Genomic DNA, 26,905 nt, shown 5'->3' with positions numbered 1-26,905 from the left:
CATTGACTACCCGATTATGGAATACCCCTCTGCTCAACTGGAAAAAATTGCTAAAAGCAAACAGCTAAACACCATTTGAATCCATAAGAGGGTTTAATACATTCAAGGTGGTTACATAAGGGTTACTAATGGAATAATAATCAAGGTATTAGTAACGTATTAGGTTAGCTTGAGTAACCATCTACAAGAAATTCAGAAAAAGGGTGAGAAACTTTTTTCAGATTTTATTTAGATTGAGATTCATAATCGATACTGATCCAGATAGGAGGAGCAAGGGGGCACTGATCCTATCTATACCATTCCCCCCTTCACACAAAAAACTCAGATGTGAATGTTGAGATAATATCTGACAGGGGGCAGGGGGATCCTCCCCCCTACTTGATGGATTGCTTTTCCTTTCACTGGAAAAAAAAAATTATAGCTATGTCCCGTGACATGTAGGCATTATCAAAGGCTAAAAGAAGGTTTTAGTTATTTGACTAATTGCAATTGCTTTTTCAGCTGAAAAACAGATGGAATTCAAACATAAAACAAGCGAACAATAGCGTTGATATTAGGGGGACCGCGGTCCATATAAATTCTCTACTCTTTACTTAAATTTTAACGAATAATATCCTAAGAGCATTCTTGCGGGTAACAAATGACGAACAGCATTTCAAAACGTTTGAAATTTTACATATTCATAATGGCGTAATGTTTATAGTTATCCTATATATGTGGATATCCTCCTCCCCTTCCTCAGCCTCTCTAGGCGCTAATGCCAAAGTTTGATTTGTGGATGACATTGCGTTGGAAGTAAAGGCTCATTCATGTATACTTGATCTACACGATAAAACAGGATTTGTCCATCTATGGTGAAGCTCACCCTCACCCCCTACAAGAAATTTATTTAGTTATGACTTTTTAAGTATAACTTTTTCCAAAATATTTTAAACGAACATTTCTTTTGAAAAATGCCTTTTCTGAAATCAGATGGTAGTTGTCACCTCTCCCCCACCTCCTGGTCGGTATCTATAGTGCAAACTTAGTTTAAATGTATTCCTTCAACACTTTCCAAGGCTTTAGAAATATTCTTAAAAAATAATAGAAAATCCTGCGCCCCCTTCATGGAAATTCTCTTACCTCATGATAAATTCCTCCATAGAAAGATCCTCGCACGTAATCCCCAACCCACTCCCACCCCAACGCGAAAAATTCCCCCTGAAAGCGTCTGTACTTTATAATAACCATTACTATATGTAAACAATGGTCAAAGTTTGTAATTTGCAGCCCCTCCCCCGGGAGCTGTGAGGGATTTAGTCATTTCGAAAGACATTGCTATTGAGTTTTTGACTAAGCTGAACAGAATAGCTATCTTAAAATTGTCTGATGACTTTGGGGAAACAATGTGCTTGAGAGGGGGCCTAGGTGCCCCCTCTCAAGTACAAAAATAAACACGCATCCGTGATCTGCCTTCTGGCAAAAAATACAAAATTCTACATTTTTGGAGATAGGTGCTTGAAACTTCAACAGTATAAATACACTAAACATGATGATGAGATTTTTGTTAAGATCGTATGGCTTTTATAGGGCTTTCCCCCTTATTTTCTAAAATAAGGCAAATTTTCTCAGGATTGTAACTTTTGATGGGTATAACTAAACTTGATGAAAGTTATGTATTTAAAATCAGTATTAAAATTTGATTCTTTTGGTGCAGCCATTGGTATCAGAATTCAGTTTTTTTAGAGTTTCGGTTACTATTGAGCCGGGTCAGTCCTTACAACAGTTCGTTACTATGAAATGTTTGAAAATGTATTTTAGTTTAGGCGCAAATCTGCCACAGCTTAGCTTGCCTTTAACCTCAGAGGCTATGCAGCTCATCTTTTCAAACAGTTCGTGGTAATGAACTGTAGTAAGTAGCGACCCAGCTAAACAGTAACCAAAACTCGAAAAAAGAGAATTTTGGTGCCAATAGCTACAACAAAAGGATCGTATTTTAATGCTAATTTTAAACAAGTTCCTTCAAGTTTAATCTTACCCATCAAACGTTACGAGCCAGAGAAAATTTGCCTTACTTTAGAAAATAGGGGGAAACATCCCCTAAAAGTCGTAGGCTCTTAACGAAAAGTCCACCATCAGATTCAGCGTATCAGAGAGCCCTACTGTAAATATATGAAGCTCCTATCTACAAAAATTTGGAATTTTTTGTCAGAAGTCAGATCGCGCATGCGTGTTTATTTGTTTGTTAGTTACTTTTGTTTCCAGGGGTGATTTATCGATCTAGTGGTCGTGGAATGTCGCGAGAGGGCTCATTATAACGAAAATTAGAAGTTCTTGTGCTCTATTTAAGTGACCAAAAACCTGGAGGGCACCTAGGCTCCCTCCTAAGCTAATTTTTTCCACGCTAATTCTGAGATAGCCATTTTATTCAGCATAGTCAAAAAATCTTATAACTATTTCTTTGGGGACGATATACTCCCCCACAGTACCCATAGGAGGGGCTACAAGCTACAAACTTTGACCAGTGCTTACAAGTGTGCATACATTTTCAGGGAGGTTTTTTGGTTTGGGGGGATTGGTGTAGAAGAGGGGGTTATGTGGGGGTAACTTTTCATGGAGGAATTTGTCTTGGGAGAAAAAAATTTCCATGAAGGGGGCCCCCCCAAAAAATTAAAAAAACAATGAAATTAATAGATAGAAAAATTTTTTAAGCTGAAAGTAAGGAGCAGCATTAAAACTTAAAGTGAACAGAAATTATTACGCACATGAGGGGCTCACCACCTCCTAATACCTCGCTCTTCAAGCAAAAGTATTTTTAGTAATTTCAACTATTTATAATACGGCCTTTGTGATTCAGGGGTCATTCTTAAGGAATTGGGACAAGATTTAAGCTTTAGTGTAAAGAGCGAGGTACTGACAAGGGGGCAATCCCCTTTATATACGTAACAAAAACATACGAATATAGAAGTTCGTTGCGTAAGCTAATTTGTATATTACGTATATCTTTTACTAATAAAACGTTCGTAAAAAATTAAAAGTTCTTGTTGCCTTTTTTAAGTAACCAAAAATTGGAGGGCAACTAAGCCTTCTCTTTCGCTCTTTTCTTCTTAAAATCATCCGATCAAAATTATTAGAAAGCCATTTAGCCAAAAAACAATATTTGCAACAATTATTCATCTGTGGAGAGCCAAAATCAAAACATGAGTTAATTCAAAAACGTTCAAAAATTAAACAAAAAATTTGTTTTTGTGACCTAAGAACTCTGACCTTTTTCTGGCTCCAATTAGAGCCAGAAACGTAAGAGCGACATTAAAACTTATAACGAACAGAAATTACTCCGTATATGAAAGAGGCTGTTCCCTCCTCAACGCCCCGCTCTTCGCGCTAGAGTTTTTTACTGTTTTAAAAAGCAAAGTTGAGAGAAAGAGTCAAACTTTAGCGTAAACAGGGGGGCGTTGAGGAGGGAACAGCCCCTTTCATAGACAGCATAATATCTGTTCGTTTTAAGTTTTAATGTCGCTCTTTACTTTCAGGTAAAAAACTTGTTTTTTTTTATTTTAGTACTTCTAAACTGATAGCCTGTCTCAGAATTTTCGCTTGAGCCTTTTTTAGGAGGATGAAGGGTATTAATGATCGTTCTTGGGCTAAAATTGTTTACTACTGCTACATCAAAGATAGAGCCCCTTGGTGCCGCGAAACCCTACTATCTTGTAATATCAATATGGCATTTGTGACGAGGCCGAGAGCCAAGAGTGCATATGGTATGAGCTCTGGCAAAATTCTAAGAATCAATAGATTGATTTAAAAGGAAAAATTGGAAGCGTAATACCGGTCAGGATTTAGAATAAGAGTTCTGAGTCACAAGGTCCTTCTAAATATCAAAATTCATTAAGAACCCATCACCCACTCGTAAGTTTTAAATGCCTCAATTTTTCTAGTTTTTCCTCTCCTTTCAGCCCCCCAGATGGTTGAATCGGGGAAAACGACTTTATCAAGTCAATTTGGACAGCTCCCGGACACGCCTACCAATTTCCATCGTCCTAGCATGTCCAGAAACACCAAACTAGCCATAACACTGAATCCCAACCCCTAATTCCCTCAAAGAGAGTGGATCCAGTAAGGTTACTTCAATTACCTATCTACGATATTTGCTTATTCTATCCACAAAGTTTCATCCCGATTTCTCTACTCTAAGCGTTTTCCAAGATTTCCGGTTCCCTCCAACACCCCCCAACAACATCAAATCTAGTCAACAAATCTAGTTGAGATTTGAAACAAGAGCTCTAAGACATGATTTCCTTTTGAGTATCAAATTTCATTAAGATCCGGTCACCCGTTCTTAAGTTAAACATTCCTCAATTTTTTTAATGTTTCCAAATTGACACCCCCCAGCTCCTCCAAAGTGAGCAGATCCGATCCAAATTACCAAGTATCTATAAAATGTGCTTATTCTTCCCATCAAATTTCATCCTAATCTCTCAACTCTAAGCGTTTTCCGAGATTTTTGTTTCCCCCCTCTAACCCCCGCATCCGATTTGAATTGAAAATAGGGCATCTGAGACATAAGATCCTTCTTTATATCAAGTTTCATTATGATCTGATCACCCATTCGTAAGATAAAGAAACCTCAACTTTCACGTTTTTCCAAGAATTCCGGTTTACCCCTCCAACTTCCCCAATGTCACCAGATCTGGTCAGAAGTTAAAAAAGAGCTCTTAAGCATAAGATCCTTGTAAATATCAAATTTCAATAAGATCTGATCACCCGTTCGTAAGTTACAAATACCTCATTTTTCTAATTTTTCCGAATTACTCCCCCCCAAACTCCACCAAAGAAGGTGGATCCAGTCCGGTTATGTCATTCACGTATTTTTGACATGTTTTTATTCCTCTTACCAAGTTCCATCCTAATCTCTCCACTTTAAGTGGTTTCTAAGATTCCCGCCCCCCCCCCCAATGACACTCATCCGGTCGGGATTTAAAATGAGAGATCTGAGTTACAAGATCTTTCTAAATATGAAATTTCATTAAGATACGATCACTCCTTCGTAAGTTAAAAACACCTCATTTTTTCTAATTTTCAGAATTAACCCTCCCCCTTAACTCCCCCAAATAGAGCGGATCCGTTCCAGTTATGTCAATTACGTATCTAGGACTTCTACATATTTTTCCCACCAAGTTTAATCCCGATCCCACTACTATAAGCGTTTTCCAAGATTTTAGGTCCCCCCTACCCCCCCCCCCCCATATGTCACCGGATCCAAAGTGGATCCGTGCCGGTTATGTCAGTCACGTATCTTAGACTTGTTTTTATTCTTCCCACCAAATTTCATCCTGATCTCTCCGCTTCAAGTGTTTTCCAAGATTTCCGGTTCCCCCTAACTCCCCTCCCCCCGTAATGACTCTGGATCCAGTCGGGATTTAAAGTAAGAGGTCTGAATCACGAGGTCCTTCTAAATATTAAATATCATTAAGATCTGATCACTCCTTTGTAAGTTAAAAATACCTCATTTTATCTAATTATTCAGAATTAACCCTCCTTCCCCCCACAACTCCCCCAAACAGAGCAGATCCATCCCAGTTATCTCAAACATGTATCTAGGACTTCTGCTTATTTTTCCCACGAAGTTTCATCCCGATCCCTCCACTCTAAGTGTTTTCCAAGATTTTAGGTCCCCCTCTCCGACTCCCCCCGCCCCAATTTTACCAGATTTGGTCAGGATTTAAAATAAGAACTCTGAGACACGATATCCTTCCAAACATCAAATTTCACTAAGATCCCATAAGCCTGTTCGTAAGTTGTAAATACCTTATTTTTTCTATTTTTCCAAATTAACCGGCCTCCTCACTCCCTCTCCCCCAGATAGACAAATCGGAAAAATGACTATTTCTAATTTAATCTGGTCTGGTCCCTGATAGGCCTGCCAAATTTCGACGTCCTAGCTTACCTGGAAGTGTCTAAAGTAGCAAAACCGAGACCGACAGACTGACAAACCGACAGAATTTGCAATCACTATATGTCACTTGGTTAATACCAAGTGCAATAAAAATTGAGGTGGTTAGGTCATGTTCTGCTTAATAACAAAATATGATAGGTTGCCAAAAAAGGGGCTTACTGAGCATCCAATTGGAGCCAGAAAAAGGTAAGAGTTCTTAGATAGGGCATGAGGGAGTCACAAAAAAGATTTCGAAAAAGCAGCAAATTCACTGGAAGCAGTAAAAAGTTAAGCTTGAAGAATTTCTTAATTAAAATCAGTCCGGTGGTACTAAACAAAAACTTGAAAGCCAAAGTTTCAGGTCAGTGATTGAGTTTTACAATTTACACATGACTGACAAGTCCCCTGGACTTACAGGCGAACGGGGCAATTTATATTTTTCATACTGTTCGAGTTTAGGGCGTTAACTTCCACTTTTTTCTTTTTTCTTTTTTTTAGGGGAAGATGAAATCAGCATCAAGCAATGACTTTCACCAAGAAAAGAGTCAGGTCAAATTGAAAATAAAAATTTGCTACAGTGTTGGCCACGTTTTAAATGATTTCTGTTCGTCTCTCTGGTTCACATATCTTCTTGTGTATTTTCAATACGTACTCAATATGGAAAGCACTCAAGCTGGAACGCTTCTACTAATTGGTCAGATCATAGACGGCTTAACTACTCCTCTAGTTGGCCTTGGGAAAGGCAAAGGAAAAGGAAAGGCCCTGTGTTGTGGAAGACCATATAAAGGATGGCATATAATTGGTAATATTTCTTTTCAAGCGAGTTGTGTATTGATATAAAACCTCAACTTAATTGTTCCAGAAAGGGGTTCTAAAATTAGAAAGCTTTTACATAGATTTTGAGAAAACAGTTTCAACTTTTCTTAGCTCATGTATAATACTTTAAAGAGTCCCCCTTCTTTCTTTTTCTAGTCTCCTTGTTAAGGCTATAAGTAGGCCTACTAATTGCCTATTTCATATTATTCGCACATATTTTTTCAAATAAAATATAAGCAAGATACAGATTAGGTTTTGGAAAAGTTCTGAGTTTTATTAGGCGAAATTTACGTTTTAAGACATATTCAACGCTGTTACCAAGTCAGTAGGAGAATTAAATAAGCCCTCCCAAAACGAAACCTCGGCAGCATTGTTTTTTTTTTACTCCTTTTAATTTTACGTTAACCATTAACACTAATTTTAACATTGATGTTAAATTTAAATTGAATAAAATAGCTTTTTGTTTTAATTTTTGTCTGTTTTTATTTGTTTATAATCAGAAAAAGTTTTCACTAAAGTCAAGTCTTCAGTAAGCGTGTTAGTGCTTGTTTAGATCTAAACTCTGGTTAAAACCTTGCAAAATTCGGGAAACAAAGACACATAAAGTCGAAGTAGCTGCTAATTAATTGGAAACAAAGATACATAAAGTCGAAGTAGCTGCTAACCAATTCCGATATCCTTAGAGTCTAAAGATACTGGAATGTCTGCAAAAATGTCTGATCCGATTGGACCTTGCAAATACAAACTGAATTTGTTAAATTTGGAAGAATAGCCATCAAATAAGTGAGCTTGAGAGTTAGTTCGTCACCTAGTAGATGCTCAAAATACTCGGTTTTTCCTTCCAAGTGAACTACAACTTCATTACGGAATTCCACTGATCGTGTCAGTACTTTTCCCCTGAATAACCAGTGAACTTCTGTATACAGAGGCATAGATGCATCACCACTACCGATTTCTTCACACAGTTTTTGAAATAGGCAGGATTGTAAAGGTTTTGTTTTAATATAATTTACAATTTTCACGTATATCAAGTGCTGTTTTGAAATCATCGAGCAATGTTTTGGAAATCAGTGCCTCTCTTGTGTCCACAAAGCACTCAAATTTTGTTCAAAAACTCTCGTTACCACACTGCTATTTTTATCACAAATAGCCTGCGCACCGTCGTTTGTATACCAACACAGTTTTTCTATTGTAAAGCTATTTCTTTTATACGGGAATAAGTTGTATTAGAAGATTTCTTGGCTTTCAGACTTCATGCACGTCTTAATACCGTATATAACGCACAAAAACAAGCAGTTGAGGTAGGCATTGCACGTCGGTAGACTAATCTAGCTGTAGAGTATAATATTTTCTACATATTTTCTCTAAGATGGCAGAGAGGTGGGTACCAAGATCAGAATTTTTTTTTTTTTATCACCTTCGGGAATACTTAGACGGTAGATGGCATGTAAAAAGATGACTTAGATAACAGATCACGATGAAATAAATGTCACGATAGCTTCTCTTCACGGTAAAACAAGAGGCAGTGTCTCAGTACCCGAGTCGGGAGCACAGCTTAGATACCAATACAGTTATGATAACCCGATTTATTTTTGGGACGAAGTTAGCGGTAGCGATGCTAGTGGCTGGGGACAGGAAACTAGCAGCAGGGATGCCAAACCTTTTTTGGACTAAAGTGTCAAATTCAGGAAAAAAGATATACTTTTAGTGTCCTCCTAGAAAATTAGCCAATATACTTTAAAAGTTGACAAAAAAAGGCTTTAGATGGTTTTCTCGCAACTTCAGTACCAGATTTGCGTTCTTCTTTTTCAAGTAAAAGCAAAGCGGTTCTTCAAATAATAAAATCCCATGTAAAACCTCAAATCGCCTAATAAGCAAAGAAGAAGAAAAATTCAGTACAATTTTCTCGGGTTCTCTGGAACCTTTGGTTTTACTAGTTATTCTTCTCCTGAAAACTCAGTAAAGCCCCATTTTTATTGTGACATTTTCTGGCAACAGAGCCGGCTTTGCTGCTTTTTGGACAATAGTTTTCATTTTCGTCAATTTTGACAAGAAATCCGAAAGTGCAGTCTTATTTCAGGAACTGCAGAAGATACTTAATCATTTGTGCTACGTTTGCGGTGTTAGAGGACCGTAAAGAAAAGCTGAAGTACAACTAAGATGACTGACAAAATGTGTTGTCTAGTTTTTATGTTTTCAGTCAAAATGTCGTCTACTCTGTACGGAGAGAAAACGAAAACGGCGACAAAATCTGTCAACACTATGAGCGGCCTCAGCCATCTCGGTCTGAAAACGCCATAATGAAGACAGGGCTTAAAAGATTTGCGCCAGCAGACGACAGATACGATGTCTGTCACTGCCGACACGGCTTAATTGCCCTCGCTTTCTTCAGTAGCATATTAGATTTTCTGCAAAATTTTGTCGACCATTTCCTGCAGACTAATATCGAAAAGCGTGTGAAACGCGCATGGCTTGGAACATGTTCAAATCATTTTCACCTGGCTTTCGCCAACGCGTTTGGTGACGCTGTTCTCGCAAAAATACACAACGACAGCATTATTTCATCCAAACATTAATGTGTTCATGGGATCAATTAACTAGGAGATCAAACTTGATAAGGAGAGACATAATGACAAGACAAATATCACTTGTTTTGTATAAAGCTAATTTATTCTTCAAAAAACAAAGAAATGTCAAATTCTTTGAAATAAGAGCTCATTATTTTTTTGAAATAAAAAAGAAAAAGAGCTAAGAGCTCATATGGCACTTGTGACGAGGCGAGAAGAGCTAAGAGCCAAGAGATCATATGGTATGAGCTCTAACAAAATTCTATGAATCAATAGCTAGATTTAAAAAGGAAAATAAGAGGCTTAATGCCGGTCAGGATTTAAAATAAGAGCTCTGAGTCACGATGTCCTTCTACATATCAAAATTCATTAAGATCCGATCACCCACTCGTTAGTTATAAATACCTAATTTTTTCGAATTTTTCCTCTCCCTTTAGCCCCCCAGATGGTCGAATCTGGGAAAACGACTTTATTAAGTCAAATTGTGCACCTCCCTGACACGCCTATCAATTTTCATCCTCCTAGCACGTCCAGAAGCACCAAACTCGCCAAATCACTGAACCCCTCCCCCCAAATCCCCCAAAGAGAGCGAATCCAGTACGATTCTGTCAATCACGTATCAAGGACATTTGTTTATTCTATCCACCAAGCTTCATCCCGATTCCTACACTCCAAGTGTTTTTCCAAGATTTCCCCCTCCAACTCCCCCCAATGTCAAACGATCTGGTCGGGATTTGAAATAAGAGCTCTGAGACATGAATTCCTTCTAAAAATCAAATTTCATTAAGATCCGATCATCTATTCGTAAGATAAAAATACCCCAATTTTTACGTTTTCCAAGAATTCTGGTTTCCCCCTCCAACTCCCCCCAACGTCACAGGATCTGGTCGGAATTTAAAATAAGAACTTTAAAGCACAAGATCCTTCTAAATATCAAATTTCATTAAGATCTGGTCACCCTTTCGTAAGTTACAAATACCTCAATTTTCAAAATTACCCCCCCCCCTCCCATTCCACCAAAGAGAGCAGATCCGGTCCGGTTATGTCAGTCACGTATCTTAGACGGGTTTTCATTCTTCCCATCAAGTTTCATCCTAATCTCACCGCTTTAAGTATTTTCTAAGATTTCCTTAGAAAATTCCTCCAACTCCCCCCCCCCTCAATTACGCTTGATCCGGTTGAGATTTAAAATAAGAGATCTGAGTTACGAGGTCCTTCTAAATATGAAGTTTCATGAAGATCCGATCACTCCTTCGTAAGTTAAAAATACGTCATTTTTCTTATTTTTCAGAATTAACCCGCCCCTCCAATAGATCGGATCCGTCCCAATTATGTAAATCACGTATGTAAGGCTTCTGCTTATTTTTCCAACCAAGTTTCATCCCGATCCCTCCAATCTAAGCGTTTTCCACGACTTTAGGCTCCCCACCCCAAACTTCCCCCGACTTCACCAGATCCAGTCAGGATTTAAAATAAGAGCTTTGAGATACGATATCCTTCTAAATATCACATTTTATTGAGATCCGATAACCCGTTTGTAAGTTAAAAATACCTCATTTTTTCAAATTTTTCAGGATTAACCCCTCTCCCAACTACCCCAAAGAGAGTGGATCCGTCCCGGTTATGTCAATCATGTATCTAGGACTCGTGATTATTTTTTCCACCAAGTTTCATCCCAATCCCTCCACTCTAAGTGTTTTTCATGTTTTAAATTTCCACCTCCCAACTCCCCCCCCCCATTGCCACCAGATCTGGTCGGGTTTAAAATAAGAGCTCTGAGCCACGATATCCTTCTAAATATCAAATTTCATTGAGATCCGATCACCTGTTCGTAAATTAAAAATACCTCATTTTCTTATTTTTCAGAAACAACCTCCACCCCCCCATCTATCCCAAAGAGAGCGGATCCGTTCCGTTTATGTAAATCATGTATCTAGCACTTGCGTTTATTTTTCCAACTAAGTTTCATCCCGATCCCTCCACTCTAAGTGTCTTCCAAGTTTTAGGTTTCCCCCTCCCAACTCCCCCCGCCCAATGTCACCAGTTCCGGTCAAATTTAAAATAAGAGCTCTAAGACACGATATCCTTCTAAACATCAAATTTCATTGAGATCCGATCACCGGTTCGTAAGTTAAAAATACCTCATTTTTTCTAATTTTTCAGAATTACACCCCCCCCCCAACAACCCCAAAGAGAGCGCATTTGTTCCGATTATGTCAATCATGTAGCTGGGACTTGTGTTTATTTTTCCCATCAAGTTTCATCCCGATCCCTCCACTCTAAGTGTTTTCCAAGATTTTAGGTTTCCCCCCCTCCAACTCCCCCCAATGTCATCAGATCCGGTCAGGATTTAAAATAAGAGCTCTGAGACACAATATCATTCCAAACATCAAATCAAACAGTTCGTGGTAACGAACTGTAGTAAGGAGCTTTTCACGCTGATTCTAAATATATAAGTTGCAATTAATTTAGTCATTGTCATCAAAAGTTACGAGCCTGAGAAAATTTGCCTTATTTTGGAAAATAGGGGGAAACGTCCCCTAAAAGTCATAGAATCTTGACGAAAATCACACCATCGCATTTGGCGTACCAGAGAACCCTATAGCAAAAATTTCAAACTCCTATCTAAAAAAATGTGGAATTCCGTTTTTTGCCAGAAGACAAATCATGGGTGCGTTGTTTATTTGTTTTTTTTTTTGTTTTTTTTCTTTTCCCCAGGGGTCATCGTATCAACCAAGTGGTCCTAGAGTGTCGCAAGAGGGCTCATTCTTACGAAAATAAAAAGTTCTGGTGCCCTTTTTGAGTGATCAGAAAAATTGGAGGGCACCTAGGCCCCCTCCCACGCTAATATTTTTCCAAAAGTCAACGGATTAAAATTTTGAGATAGCCATTTTTTTCGCATAGTCGAAAACCATAACAACTATGTCTTTGGGAATGACTTATTCTCCCACAATCCCTGGAGGAGGGGCTGCAAGCTACAAACTTTGACCAGTGTTTACATATAGTAATGGTTATTGAGAAGTGTACAGACGTTTTCAGGGGGATTTTTTTGGTTTGGGGGTGGGGTTGATGGGAGGGGGCTATGTGGGAGGATCTTTCCTTGGAGGAATATGTCATGGGGGAAGAAAAATTCAATGAAAAGGGCGCAGGATTTTCTAGCATTACTATAAAAAAACAATGAAAAAATAAACATGAAAACGTTTTTTCAATTGAAAGTAAGGAATAGCATTTAAATTTAAAACGAACAGAGATTATTACGCATATGAGGGGTTCTAAAAATACTTTAGCATAAAGAGCGAGGTATTTAGGAGGAAATAAATAACTCGCTCTTTATGCTAAAGTATTTTTAGTAATTTCAACTATTTATTCTACGGCCTTTTTGATTCAGGGGTCATTCTAAAAGAATTGGGACAAAGCTTACGATTTAGTGTAAAGAGCGAGGTATTAACGAGGGTAAAAACCCCCTCGTACACATAATAAAAATATAAGAATATAAAAGTTTGTTAGGTAAGTTAATTCTTAAGTTACGCATATTTTTACTAATAAAAACGTTCGTTAAAAATTAAAAGTTCCAGTAGCCTTTTTAAGTAACCGAAAAATTGGAGGGCAGCTAAGCCTCCTTCCCCAACCCTTATTTCTCAAAATCGTCTGATCAAAACTAAGAGAAAGCCATTTAGCCAAAAAAAAATTAATATACAAATTTCATTTCAATAATTTATGTGCGGAGAGCCAAAATCAAACATGCATTAATTCAAAAACGTTCAGAAATTAAATAAAAAAAACTAGTTTTTTTTAACTGAAAGTAAGGAGCGACATTAAAACTTAAAACGAACAGAAATTACTCCGTATATGAAATGGGTTGTCCCCTCCGCAATCCCTCGCTCTTTACGCTAAAGTTTGACTCTTTGCCACAATTCTACTTTTTAAAACAATTAAAAGCTTTAGCGTAAAGAGCGAGGGATTGCGGAGGGGACAACCCATTTCATATACAGAGTAATTTCTGTTCGTTTTAAGTTTTAATGTCGCTCCTTACTTTCAGTTAAAAAAAAACTATTTTTTTTTATTCAATTTCATTAAGATCCCATCACCCATTCATAAGTTAAAAATGCTTCATTTTTTCTATTTTTTCCGAGCTAATCCGCCCCCACTCTCCCCCAGATGGTCAGATTGGGAAAACGACTATTTCTAATTTAAGCTGGTCCCGTCCCTGATATGCCTGCCAAATTTCATCGTCCTAGCTTACCTGGAAGTGCCTAAAGTAGCAAAACTGGGACCGACAGACAGACAGACCGACATAATTGACGATTGCTATATGTCATTTGGTTAATACCAAGTGCCATAAAAAGCACAGAAAATCAAAGAAAAAGACTTTTTGGTGTCAAGAATAGCTATGATTTTTCGAGGAAAATCCGTTTCTTTTTGCCCACTCTCTTTTTCTGAGAAGAGGTCGACGGCGTCTGTAAAAGACAATGGAAAGGCTTGTTTATTTGCAATCATTTTCACCAAAAGTAGAATGGTGCACAACAAATATCTAGGCAAATCCGAAGTATTCTGCGCTAGGTCTTTGTCATCTTCGCGGCTCAAGATGGACCGAACCAAAAAACCTAGACAGCATGAAAAGACTTTTACAAGGGAAAGACTTAGCTAGATTTCACATACGGTGCATTCTATGTTATGAAGGCTTACGAAAAGTGAGCAGATACAGAGTGAATAGGATTCCAATTCAGAAGCGTTATAAAGAGGTCCAGGCACACCCTGGGTTCAGAAAAGGCCAAGTTTTTCAAGAAATAAAGGAGAAAACTAGAAGAATGAGAGAGCATGGAGGAAAACTTTAATGCAGAATTCTGGTACAAGAAATCTGTTCAAAGCTTTAGCTTTCGTCTAAAAAAAAAAAAAAAAAATCAATTTCTAGTGGTTAACCATTTCGGAGAAAAAGATTTCGGCTACTACAATCTGATTTAAGTTATTTGGTTTTCTGATTCTCAGTCAATTAGGTCAGGTTCAGATTCATTCTATATTTACTCATCCTTGTCGTCTGCGTTGCAGTACCACCTCGAAAATTCGTTAAGTAGTATTAGCAGAATCTGCCACTGATCCACCGACACAGCGCTAGGAGTAACTACTTGCTTTACATGCATGAGAAAATCCACAGTTTTCACTTCCAACCGATTTCGCAACATAGTTTTAATGTTTGTCAGTTAAGAAAACTGTCTTTTGGCACCAGCACTTGAGTGAGGTAACGCGCATAAGTTCAACATAAAGTTTGATAGCTTATAACATCTTTCAGGAAGAGCTTCAATCCATCCGGAAGAAACTTGGATGCATAGCTAGCACATAACGCAAGTGAATGGCTTGTGTATCCAAGCGTAAAAAGGTGTGGTAAAGATTCCTGAAACAACGCACCTAGTCCACCATGAACCCCTGTGTTTACAGATGCATTATCATATGCAATCCCTTATCAAATGCGATGCAGAGGCCGCACCTCTGTACACTCCTGTAGACTACAAGTCATAAAACACCTTAAGCCTTTACTTACCAGCAGTTATATGCTTGCTTCAGTTTTTTATCAAAAATTTTTTTCTAAACTCTCTTTAGCAAGTCACATGTTTCACCACATTTGGATTGTCGCGCTTTTGAAAAGGAAAGTAGCGCTGATACGATAAAAAAAACCCTAAGATATTTATCACTGTACTACCTCCAGCCCCTTCCTAAGAACGAAAAACATGAAGTCATAATAATAAATTTATTATTCTGATTCGGCTTATGCCTTATACAAATTATCCGCGGTTGTTCTAAGAGAAGGAAACTACAAGACGAAATTTATCAGAGGTCCAACCCCTCAATAGTTGTTTTGATTGGTAGGAAGGAGGAAGACTCCCAATTATTATCCCCTTAAATATCAAAAATTTGTTTTTTGAACTTTCTTTTACCACTGAAAATTGAAAAACCCCCATCTTAGACCTTAGAAAAAACTTTTTTTGCATCTTCCTTTTTATAACGAAAAAAACCCCACCTTGTCCTCACCTTCTCATCTGCTAAATTTTCGTAAGTTGATGCTTAGTAGCACATCTTAGAACTAAACTCAAAAAATTATTAGAAAAGAAGAAGTTTAATTTAGTGTATATCCTAGGGAACCGGAATTAGCAAGCACGGTGTTGAACTTGGTCCATATGTATCATGGTCATTTTAAGACATATCTTCCCAGCATAGCTGTTTTGGACCAGTGCACTTCCACACTGCAAACGAGCATGTGCATATTTGGCAGGCGTTAGATCGAACAGTTCGTGATAATGAACTGTAGTAAGGAGCAACCCGGCTCAATAGTAACAGCAACTCTAAAAAATGGAATTTTGATACCAATAGTTACATTAAAAGTATCGCATTTTGATGCTGATTTTAAATATATAAGTTTCATCAAGATCAGTTATACTCATCAAAAGTTACGAGCCTGAGAAAATTTGCCTCATTTTAGAAAATAGGGAGAAACACTCCCTAAAAGTTATACAATCTTATTATAAAATAGTTATAAAAATCTTTATAAATATATGGTTATAAAAATCACACCCTCAGATTCAGCGTATCAGAGAACCTTATAGTAGAAGTTTCAAGCTCCTATCTACAAAAATATGGAATTTCGTATTTTTTGCCAGAAGACGGATCACGGATGCCTGTTTATTTGTTCGTTTTTTTATGTTTTTTTCCCAGGGGTGATCGTATCAACTGAGTAGTCCTAGAATGTCGCGAGAGGGCTCATTCTAACGGAAATTAAAAGTTCCAATGCCCTTTCTAAGTGACCAAAAAAACTGGAGGGCACCAAGGCCCCCTCCCACGCTCATTTTTTCCCAAAATTCAGCGGATCAAAATTGTGACACAGCCATTTTATTCACCTTGGTCGAAAAATCTAACAACTATGTCTTTGGGGATGACTTACTCCCCCGCAGTCCCCGTGTGAGGGGCTGCAAGTTTCAAACTTTGACCTGTGTTTACGCATAGTAATGGTTACTAGGAAGTGTACAGACGCTTTCAGGGGAATTTTTTGGTTTGGGGGGAGGGCTAAGGGGGAGGATATATCCATGGAGAAACTTCTCATGGGGGAAGAGAATTTCAATGAAGGGACGCAGGATTTTCTATCATTATTTGAAGAAACAAGGAAAAAACAAAATAGAAAGTTTTTTTGTACTGAAAGTAAGGAGCAGCATTAAAACTTAAAACAAACAAAAATTATTGCGCCCCCCTAATTATTGTCCCCTCTGCAATCCCTCGCTCTTTACGCTAGAGTTTCTAATAGTTTTAAGAAGCTGAATTGTGGCAAAGAGTCAAACTTTAGCGTAAAGATTGAGGGATTCTGGAGGGGACAACCTATTTCATATACGGAGTAATTTCTGTTCGTTTTAAGTTTTAATGTCGCTCCTTACTTTCAGTTAAAAAAAACTAGTTTTTTTATGTTTTTGAATTAATGCATGTTTGATTTTGGCTTTCCACACATAAATTATTAAAATGAAATTTGCATATTAATTCCTTTTTTGGCTAAATAATAGTCTCTGTTCGTTTTAATTTTCATTGCTACTCTTTACTTTCAATTGAAAAAACTTTTCCATGTTTATTTTTTCATTGTTTTTTTTTTTATAGTAATTTTAGTAAATCCTGCGCCCTTTTCATTGAATTTCTGTTACCCCATGACGTATTTCTCCAAGGAAAGATCTTTCCACATAGCCCCCACCCCTCATTCCCACCCCCAAAACCAAAAAAGATCCCCTGAAAACGACTGTACACTTCCCAATAACCATTATTATATGTAAACAATGGTCGAAGTTTGTAACTTGCAGCACCTCCCCCAGGGACTGTGGGGGAGTAAGTCATTCCCAAAGAAATAGTTATTCTGGTTTTTAACTATGCGGGAACAAAATGGCTATCTCAAAATTTTGATCTGTTACCTTTGGAGAAAAATGAGCGTGGGAGGGGGCCTAGGTGCCCTCCAATTTTTTGGTCACTTAAAAAGGGCACTAGAAATTTTTATTTCCGTTAGAATGAGCCTTCTTGCGACATTCTAGGACCGCTTGGTCGATACGATGACCCCTGGGGAAAAAAAAAAAAAAACAAACTAACAAATAAACACGCACCCGTGATTTGTCTTCTGGCAAAAAATACGAAATTCCACATTTTTGTAGATAGCAGCTTGAAAATTTTGCTGTAGGGTTCTCTGATACGCCGAATGCGATGGTGTGATTCTCGTTAAGATTCTGACTTTTAGGGGGTGTTTTTTTCTATCTTCTAAAATAAGGCAAATTTTTTCAGGCTCGTAACTTTTGATGACAAAGACTAAACGTGATGAAACTTATATATTTAAAATCAGCATGAAAATTTGATTCTTTTGATGAATATTTTAGTATCAAAATTCCGTTTTTTAGAGTTTCGTTTACTATTGAGCCGGGTCGCTCTTTACTACAGTTCGTTACCACGAACTGTTTGATATACAAAAAACTGTTTTTTTTGTTTTTTTTTTATTCAATACCGTATCAGAACGTCCCCAAATTCGGACCAGAAGTATCATCAAACCGATTGATTGAGTGATTGCATTGGATTATTGTAAATAATAGGACATGTTTATCTAGTCATATGAGAGGTAAAGCTTTTGAATGGGAAAGAGATATTTAACGCCTTTTGTCAAGCGTCACAGAAAGCAAATGGAAAGCTCTTTTTCTCGAGTAAAATCAGAATTCCACACTATTGTTGGCCTAAATTTTGGACAGATTGTATAAGTTTTAGACAGATCATTCAACTTTGAGACAGAAGGCTAAAAAAGAGAGGCTGGAACTTACGCAAAACAGACTGGTCGACTCTGTTCACCGTGCTGTTTGGGTTCCAAAACAGCGCCAATTTTAAATGCCATAAATTATCATTCTGGGTACCGAAAAGGCGAAGACTCCATTTTAGTGAGATCCATCGCCTTGTAGGGCAGCCATTGATACATTATAACACAATTTTTTGGTGGTGGGGGGTGCTTTTATAGATAATAGATCAACAGAGCTTTGTCACTTGTTTCCTTTTATATATAAGATTGACCTCTCTCTTGCTAGTATAACGATTTTAGAACATAATAATCCCCCCTCTAAAAAAACTGGTATACCCTGTATTTATGACGTCACTTCCATGTCATTTGCATTAATTCATCGATTTTCATGAGCACCAACAGTAGCAACTAGCAGTCTGTTTTTAGAATACTCTAAATCCGCGGCAATAAAACTGACAAATTGCCGTCCCAATTTTAGATCCAGAGAGTCCCGACTAGAGTGCCCTAGAACCAACTTTAATTTTAGCGATCAACTGAGGTTGGGTGTTGGTTGCAACCCCACTCCCCATAGGAGATTACACCCCAAGCCAAGCTGGCCCTCAGTGTCACATTCCTCGCTAAAGGTGCAATCAGTCCTTAAGAATGAAATTTATTTTAGACCTTTTATCCGATAAAACAAAAGGTTATAAAACGCCATTTAGTTGGTCACCAGCTAATAGGCTGGAGCCTGGCTGATTCTTTCCCTCTGTGGAGCTCTTTGACCGTCCAACGAAAAGGGAACAAAAAATAATAGAGAAACATGCAGTGACTCAGCTCATTCTCTAAAATAGGATATGTTCATGTGGAACTCGCTTTCCATGGGGTTTATTCTACCAGGGAATGTTCAAGAGATTCATAAGACCTATCGATTACGTCAGATGAACATATCATATGTGGATTAGTGGAGCCTCGGGGTACTTTTGAACCGCTTGAAACCAATATATTTGTCTGAAGAAATTATCCTGGCTAGATTCTGAATTCAGTTACTTTTCTCTTATTTCCCGTTACAGCCTTGCTAAGTGTTTTAATTTGATTTTAAGGATATTGCACCTACATTAGTTGTTTTTCCTTAGGAGCTATATGCACAATCCTTGGTTTTCCTGCACTTTTTCTACCTTGCTATGGCTGTGAGAAGTATGGCCAATGGGGTATTCTTTTGTGGTATGGAACGTTTGTGGCTTTGGCTCAAATTGGCTGGGCAATTGTCCAAATATCACACATGGCTCTCATTCCTATACTAGCCAAAACTAACAATCAGAGGATCGAGATTAGCTCGTACAAGTAAGATTTAAAGAATATATAAACTTATTATAAATAATATACTCTTCTTTATATTTCCATTTATGCAGAATATTTCCAGCCCCTAAAACTGTTTATCTGGGACAGTGTGTGTGTGTGGGGGGGGGGGGGGTAAACTAAAATAAGATATATCATGTTCATTTTTTCAGACCCAGTTAACCTTTTTCAGCGGATGTTTTCCATTTTTAGCCTTAAGGGGTTGGATATGTTCCGTTTTGCTCTGCGTTCGCGTTACACTTAAAGACATGGGCTCTTTCAACTTTTTTTATATTTTTATTTTATGGGGTTTACTATACTTTATTCTTTGCGTGTCACGGTGGGTCAAATATTATATTTGTTTTATACCTTAGAGTGGTTTAAGGTTTTTTGACTACTTTCCTTAAGACGTTCGGTTTCTTTCCATTTAAGAATATGTACCAAAACTGTGTGCTACAATCTGCTTGTTTTGTATGTCGATCTTAAACATTTTATTGATTTTATCTTTATTTTTTACTGCTGATCAATACCTAACCAAGAAGTATTATATCCTCACAAAGGAGAACTTGCTTTTCTTAGCTTCGGGCACTAAGGAGAAATTGACTAGGGTTATCAACATGAAAGCAAGAGGCTTAAAACTCCTAGAACTCCGAAGCTTGACTTCCGTAGTCAGTGGGACACAAGACTTGTATGCAAAATCCTTAATTCGCAAGCCTCGATACTTTTAAGTTATGTTTGATATCTAAGGGATAGATAAACATCAGAACAGGACAACTAATCGTTTTTGAAAGCATCATCAAATGATGTGTCAAAGTCCATAGCCATGCATACAGTATCGGATGTAAAACTTAGAAATTAGTGTATATTCAACTCTTCCATGAATGGGAAGGCTTCAATGTGGCTTCCAAAAATTAACTTCCGTGACCCCAGGACCTGGGACTTGGATTCCAAGTCCCTAAGTCCCAAGCCTCAGAAAGCTTTATTACATGAATGGTACGCAATGGGATAGTCAATATCACTGCAGGTTAACTAACAGTTTCTCAAACATGGTCAGTTGATGCTACAAAGTCAATGACATATTGTATAAAGCCTAGAATGTAAAAAAAGCTATACGGACTATTCGATCAGAAGAGTGAAGCTTACACTTGTCTTGTCCATGAATATTTTTTTTATGTGCGCCCACTACTCTGCTTCTGAAAAACTCTATCTATATGCCGTACCTTTTGCTGATCCACAAAGCCAGAGACTATACAAAAAGTTTGCTCTGGTTGTCATCTATGAATGATCATTCAAAAATCTGCCTTGTTCAAATGCCATTATATCCATTTAGAACCTTCTTCTGAAGTAGCTATTCCCTGAAGCCCATTTGCTGATTCGTTTAATTGAAGGCTCAGCATGGAAAGAAAGAAAGAAAGAAAAGTTTATTTGAGCCCTACGGCCATACACAACATGATTTAATAATACAACGCTGCACAGAACACATACTCAATATAAAACAATACCTATTTTCATTCACTCGGGCTCGACTGAGCCTCTCCCGCCTTTTCCACATATCATGCCTTTTTGCATATGGTTCCAGGCATCGAAGACCTCAGGATATCAGAAAGCAGCACCAACTGATGGTCCCCCCAAATTTCATCCCTAAGACTTTCAAGCTTCTGGCACTCCATGAGGAAATGGGCTAAATTATTATCCTCTTTTCCGCATTACCCACACTTACCATTTGTAACCTTATTTTTTTAATTTCTGTTCCCTATGTACTGGAAGGCAATTTCCCCTCAACTGGATCCATGACTTTAGATATCCAAAAGGTAAATTTACCTTAAAATAATATTCTTCCCAAAAAATTTATTTTACTTCACTATATTCCTTCAATGTTTCCGACGAACGTAAGATATTAGAAAGAAGCACCAACCGATGGTCCCCTCAAATTTCATCCCTAAGACTTTCAAGCTTCTGGCACTCCATGAGGAAATGGGCTAAATTATTATCCTCTTTTCCGCATTACCCACACTTACCATTTGTACCCTTATTTTTTTTAATTTCTGTTCCCTATGTACTGGGAGGCAATTTCCCCTCAACTGGATCCATGATTTTAAATATCTAAAAGGTAAATTTACGTTAAAATAATATTCTTCCTCAAAAATTTCTTTTACTTTACTATATTCCTTCAGTGTTTCCGACGAACGTACTAAACAACACCACTCTTGTATCTCTTGGTCTTACAATCTCTGCATAATTTCTGGAAGGCATTGTGTGTTCCCGGGTTCGTTTCCTTCCATCCACAAATAAGAGAAGCCTAGTTTGTCAAGATATTTCTTGATTTGTTGAGTCCAAGTAGTTTTCTTATTAATTCGAAGCAAATCATCATAAGCTTGTTTAGCCAATCGGTCCTCAGGAAGTTGGGTTAATATCAACCAAAACTTAAATACTTGACAAAGCCGGTGCAATTTCAGTGAGAAGATGCCGAAGTCACCTTTGATTAGCTGGTTATGTGTTGTCTGGTGCAGCCCGAAAAGTCTTTTGTAGTATCTAAACTGGACTGATTCTAGCTTCTCCGCGGCCTCCAGGCCTCATACCTCAGCTCCGTAATGGATTACCGGTTTAATTTTCGAATCAAATATTTGCTTAAAGATTTTTAATGACTTCGACTTTTTCACTAGGTCATTACGTAATAGTACACCCATTGCTGCTTTCCCTCGCTTTGACATTTCGCTCACATGTTCCTTCCAACTGCAGTTAGGTGTCAGGGTAAATCCCAAATATTTCGCCTTTTCCACTACCTTAACCTCTTGTCCTTTGAACCGAAATTTCTCGTTCTCGTTTAAATTCTTTCTTTCTCCTTTATTGAAGATCATTATCTCCGTCTTCCCGAGGTTTACACATAGTTTCTTCGATTCAAGGTATTCTGCCATCAGGTCAATTAAAATTTGTAGTTCACGAGCTGTTTTCGCTACTAATGCCATGACGTCGGCTAACAACAGAGCCGAAATCGTTCTGTCGCCGAGCTTAACGGTTGGGGCCCATCTTTTCTCCAAGAATTCTACAATGTCGTTTACGAATATTCCGAATAGCCGAGGTGACAGGGCACTTCCTTGTTTAACACCTCTTGTCTGTTCAAATATCCTTGAATCTCCTTTTCCAAACACTCTAACGGCTACTTTTGTACTTCCATACATATTAGCTACCAGCTGTGCAAAATGACCTGGTAGTCCAATTTTAACTAATTCCATTATCAGTAATTCCCTATCCACGCTATCGAAAGCTTTTTGGAGGTCTAAAAAAGCCACGTAAAATTTATTTTTTCTTCTTCCATATTTTTCAGAAAGGGCATGCAGTACAAACATTCTGTCCGCTATATTGTATCCGACCCGGAAGCCTCATTGCTCTTCTTAATTTTTTTGTACACTTCAAGCCATTTTGACAGTCTCACATCAATAATTTTCTACAATATTATACTCATCGTTGGTATTAGGGATATGGGTCTATAGTTGGAGTGTTCCTCCGCATTTCCCTTTTTGAAAAGCGGCAAAATTACGGCAGCATATTCAGCATAGTCAGCCTTATTTGACATCCATGTGTCTCTAATCAATCATCAAAAAAAAAAAAAAAAAAAATGTAGGTAGTCCAGAACGGATGGTTAAGAATTATCGTTTACGAGGGTCTTTTTTGAAGAGCATTGGAAAAATATACGAAACCTAATACTAGGCTTGGCCACTTATACGGATAAATAAGTGCAACTATTGTTATAGGTCGTTATGTTATATATCCTGTAGGGTAAAACTTCTGTAAGAACCCCTTATTATTATACTTAATAAATTCATTTATTGTTAATGAATCGATTTCGGTAATCCTCTTTGGTTCAATAAATAACGCATACACCTGCTATTTTACATAGCTTAACTTGAATATACGTTTGCATTTTATATCAGCCTAACAACAAGTATGATTACCTTTTAAATAGCTGAAGGTCCTCCTTAGATTTTACTTTGATTTGGTTGCGGGTTTTATGATTTTCTTTTATCTCAATTTTCTTATTGAAAGATAACTCAATCTGAAAATTGACTAACCTTAAGATTTGTCACTTTTTGTAAGGACCTTTTATGAAACTAAAAATTACGATTGATTTTGCAGTAGTGAGAAATAACTAGAATTGAGCTTAATAAAATACCTTAATCGAAGGAATTAAGTCAGAGTAAATCCAAAAATCGACTTTAAATTATCTGAGAGACTTGATACCCTTATGAACCAAATGTAGGTCCTGAAAGGGAAAGATACAGCTCTAATTAAAGGTACAGCCAAAACCCAAAAGGAAATTCAAAAGGCTTTAACTGACAAATCAGCTAAAAACACAAAATTTGGATATTTCCGTTTGACAAAGTGACGAAAAGTTTCTATAATATTGTTATAACTTTGCATTTAAAGAAATAGTAAACGTTAAGCCGATACGAGCTTGCCTCGGGAGCTTCGAGAGATCACGTCATCACAATGGCTGCCAAAAGTTCTGAACAAGTTTTTTGGGCGGAAGGGCAGCTTAAAAGGTCGTTGAAATGAGGAGACTTAAGATAATTTTTGACTCTTGAAAAGGACACTATTAATTTTAATTTCCAGTTGAATATATTCCCTTCGAATTTTCTACAACCACTCCTTCCATATTAAGTGGCTCAGGGAAAAAATAATACTATGAAACCTTATGGCTCTTTTATATAGGCAACGCAAGAACGTTGCCTCTGAAAGAGGTTTTAAAGACACCTATTCTACCAGACGTCTTCACATCGTAATTTGGAAAAAGGCTAATTGCCGGTAAACAAATTTTTATAGATCAATTGCCTAAAAAATTTAAACTTCAAAAAGTTGTCAGTTGGCTGATAATTAATAAGGTGTCATTCAAAATCGAAAGCAAAACTGGTAAAAATCCCCAGAAATGAGCGTAAAGGTAAGCCATATTGGAAATTCGACCTATCCTTCTTGTACATAGATCGACCATTCGAGCTGCAAAATCCATAGCTAAAGCCAGGGATTATTTCAACCCCAATTTAATGGACTTGTATACAAGCATTTTAACGCTGGTCGGAAACGAAAGTGAATGAAATATTAACCCGCAGGGACACTACTATAGCCAGACGAAAATCGATGACAATGTCTTCGCTTCTGAACAGAGAGTAAACTATTTTTGGGACTAAACCTATAAGACCCAGAGGTTTCATCAAACAGTTCGTGGTAACGGACTGTAGTAAGGAGCGACCCGGCTCAATAGTAACCGAAACTCTAAAAAAAAAGATTTTGATACCAATATTTACATCAAAGAATCGCATTTTAATGCTGATTTTAAATATATAAGTTTCATTAAGATCAGTTATATCCATCAAAAGTCACGAGCCTGAGAAAATTTGCCTCATTTTAGAAAATAGAGGAAAACACCCCCTAAAAGTCATACAATCTTAACAAAATCTCACCATCAGATTCAGCGTATCAGAGAACTTTATTGTAGAAGTTTCAAGCTCATATCTGCAAAAATGTGTAATTTCGCTTTTTTTGCCAGAAGACAGATCACGGATGCGTGTTTATTTGTTTTTTTCGTTTTGTTTTTTCACCAGGGGTGATCGTACGACTAAGTGGTCCTAAAGTTTTGCGAGAGGTCTCATTCTAACGGAAAGTAAAAGTTCTAGTGCCCTTTTTAAGTGATCAAAAAATTGGAGGGTACCTAGGCCCCCTCCCACGCTCATTTTCCCCCAAAAGTCACCAGATCAAAATTCTGAGATAGCCATTTTATTCACCATAATCGAAAAACCTAATAACTATGTCTTTAGGGACGACTTACTCCCCCGCAATCCCCGTGGGAGGGGCTGCAAGTTACAAACTTTGACCTGTATTTACATAGGCTATAGTAATGGTTACTGGGAAGTGTACAGACGTTTTCAGGGGGATTTTTTTTTGTTTAGGAGGGAGATTTGAGGGGGCTGGGTTACGTGGGAGGAAATTTACACGGAGAAGCTTGTTATGAGGGAAGAGAATTTCAATTAAGGAGGTGCAGGATTTTCTAGCATTATTTGAAAAAACAATGAAAAATAAATATGAAAAGTTTTTTCTACTGAAAATAACGAGCAGCATTAAAACTTAAAACGAACAAAAATTATTACGCATATGAGGGGCTTACCTCCTCGTTATACCTCACTCTTTACGCTAAAGTATTTTTAGTAATTTCAACTATTTATTCTACGGTCTTTGTGATTCAGAGCTCATTCTTGAGGAATTGGGACAACATTTAAGCTTTAGGGTAAAGAGCGAGATATCGACGAGGGTTGAACCCCGTCATACACGCAATAAAAACATACGAATATGTAAGTTCTTTCCGTAAATCAATTCATAAGTTACGTATATTTTTTTACAAATGAAAACGTTTGCAAAAAATTGGAGGGCAACAAGGCCTGCTCCGTCGCTCCTTTTTTCTCAAAATGTTCCGATTAATTGCAATTAATCAATATAAAAATTTCATTTTAATTAATTATGTGCGGAGAGCCAAGATCAAAACATGCATTAATTTTTAAACGTCTAGAAATTAAATAAAAAAAACAAGTTTTTTTAAATGAAAGTAAGGAGCAACGTTAAAAATTAAAAGGAACAGAAATTACTCCGTATATTAAAGGGGCTTTTCCTCCTCAACCCCCTGCTCTTTCCAGTAAAGTTTCTTACTGTTTTAAAAATAGAGTTTAGACAAAGAGTCGAACTTTAGCGTAAAGAGCGGGGCGTTGAGGAGGAAAAGCCCCTTTCATATACGGAGTAATTTCTGTCCGTTTTAAGTTTTAATGTTGCTCCTTACTTTCATTTAAAAAAACTTGTTTTTTTAAATTTAATTCCTCTAAAAGACAGCAACATCAGTAATGAAAATCTGACAAGCAATGTTTCGTCAGTCTGCCTGTAATACGTAAGCCTTGGAATTTTTTCTTTACATAAGCAAACCGCCCTGATAATTTTGTTCTTCTAGGAATGCAACTGGATTTGTTGCTAGCATTGCTGTTTACTGTATTGCATGACTAGTCTTTGATTTACACACCGTAAATCTATTACTAAGATAGATAGTCTTAGTGAGTGAGAGGCAAATCTGGCATAAACCCTATTTAGGATCGTATAAGTATGATGTCATTTCACTTTTTGATAAGTCTATCATCCATCCGTCCAAGCGTCATTCCAAGGGAAGAAGTAAGGCAGATAGTCAACGAACTATCATAATATGTTTTAATTTGATAATAGCACCAATGATAATAATGATGCATGTTTATTCTAAAAGAGATTTCTGATACCGTTTTTTAGTAGAAGTTGTAACAAAAGTAAGTTTTAAGCTACTGTTCTATTGTTACAGCTAGTATAGCAACGTCAGGTGAAACGAAAAACCTAGTTTTAGCAACTTTTAGTAACTTCTTATTGAAAATGGATTGCTCCCCAACTAGCTTGTCAATTGGATCTTGTCAAATGGCCTCAACTGCTAATAGATAATTTTGCTTG

The 26,905-nt window shown here is 37.4% G+C and overlaps 1 protein-coding gene across 1 annotated transcript; it reads left to right on the top strand.

Moving 5' to 3' along the window:
- Window positions 1–163: 163 nt before the first annotated feature.
- Window positions 164–26,458, top strand: LOC136040393 (major facilitator superfamily domain-containing protein 12-like). The gene is made up of 4 exons (XM_065724693.1): window positions 164–203; window positions 6,413–6,716; window positions 19,201–19,408; window positions 26,388–26,458. Exons 2-4 carry the CDS (start codon window positions 6,419–6,421, stop codon window positions 26,434–26,436), a joined length of 555 nt encoding a protein of 184 aa, XP_065580765.1. The 5' UTR covers window positions 164–203; window positions 6,413–6,418; the 3' UTR covers window positions 26,437–26,458.
- Window positions 26,459–26,905: the final 447 nt, after the last annotated feature.

Source organism: Artemia franciscana, chromosome 1 (genome assembly GCF_032884065.1).
Source record: "Artemia franciscana chromosome 1, ASM3288406v1, whole genome shotgun sequence".
Lineage (NCBI taxonomy): Eukaryota > Metazoa > Arthropoda > Branchiopoda > Anostraca > Artemiidae > Artemia > Artemia franciscana.
Note: the sequence above shows the minus strand (reverse complement) of the source record. Positions and strands in the feature narration are given on the sequence as shown.

What these genes read in the sequence shown, in the direction of transcription:
- LOC136040393 (XM_065724693.1), top strand. Translation starts at nt 6,419, where the DNA reads ATGAAATCAGCATCAAGCAATGACTTTCACCAAGAAAAGAGTCAGGTC. An exon ending in TAAAGGATGGCATATAATTG is followed by an intron (nt 6,717 to 19,200) that starts GTAATATTTCTT and finishes GTTTTTCCTTAG; the next exon opens with GAGCTATATGCACAATCCTT. An exon ending in ATCGAGATTAGCTCGTACAA is followed by an intron (nt 19,409 to 26,387) that starts GTAAGATTTAAA and finishes TTGTTCTTCTAG; the next exon opens with GAATGCAACTGGATTTGTTG.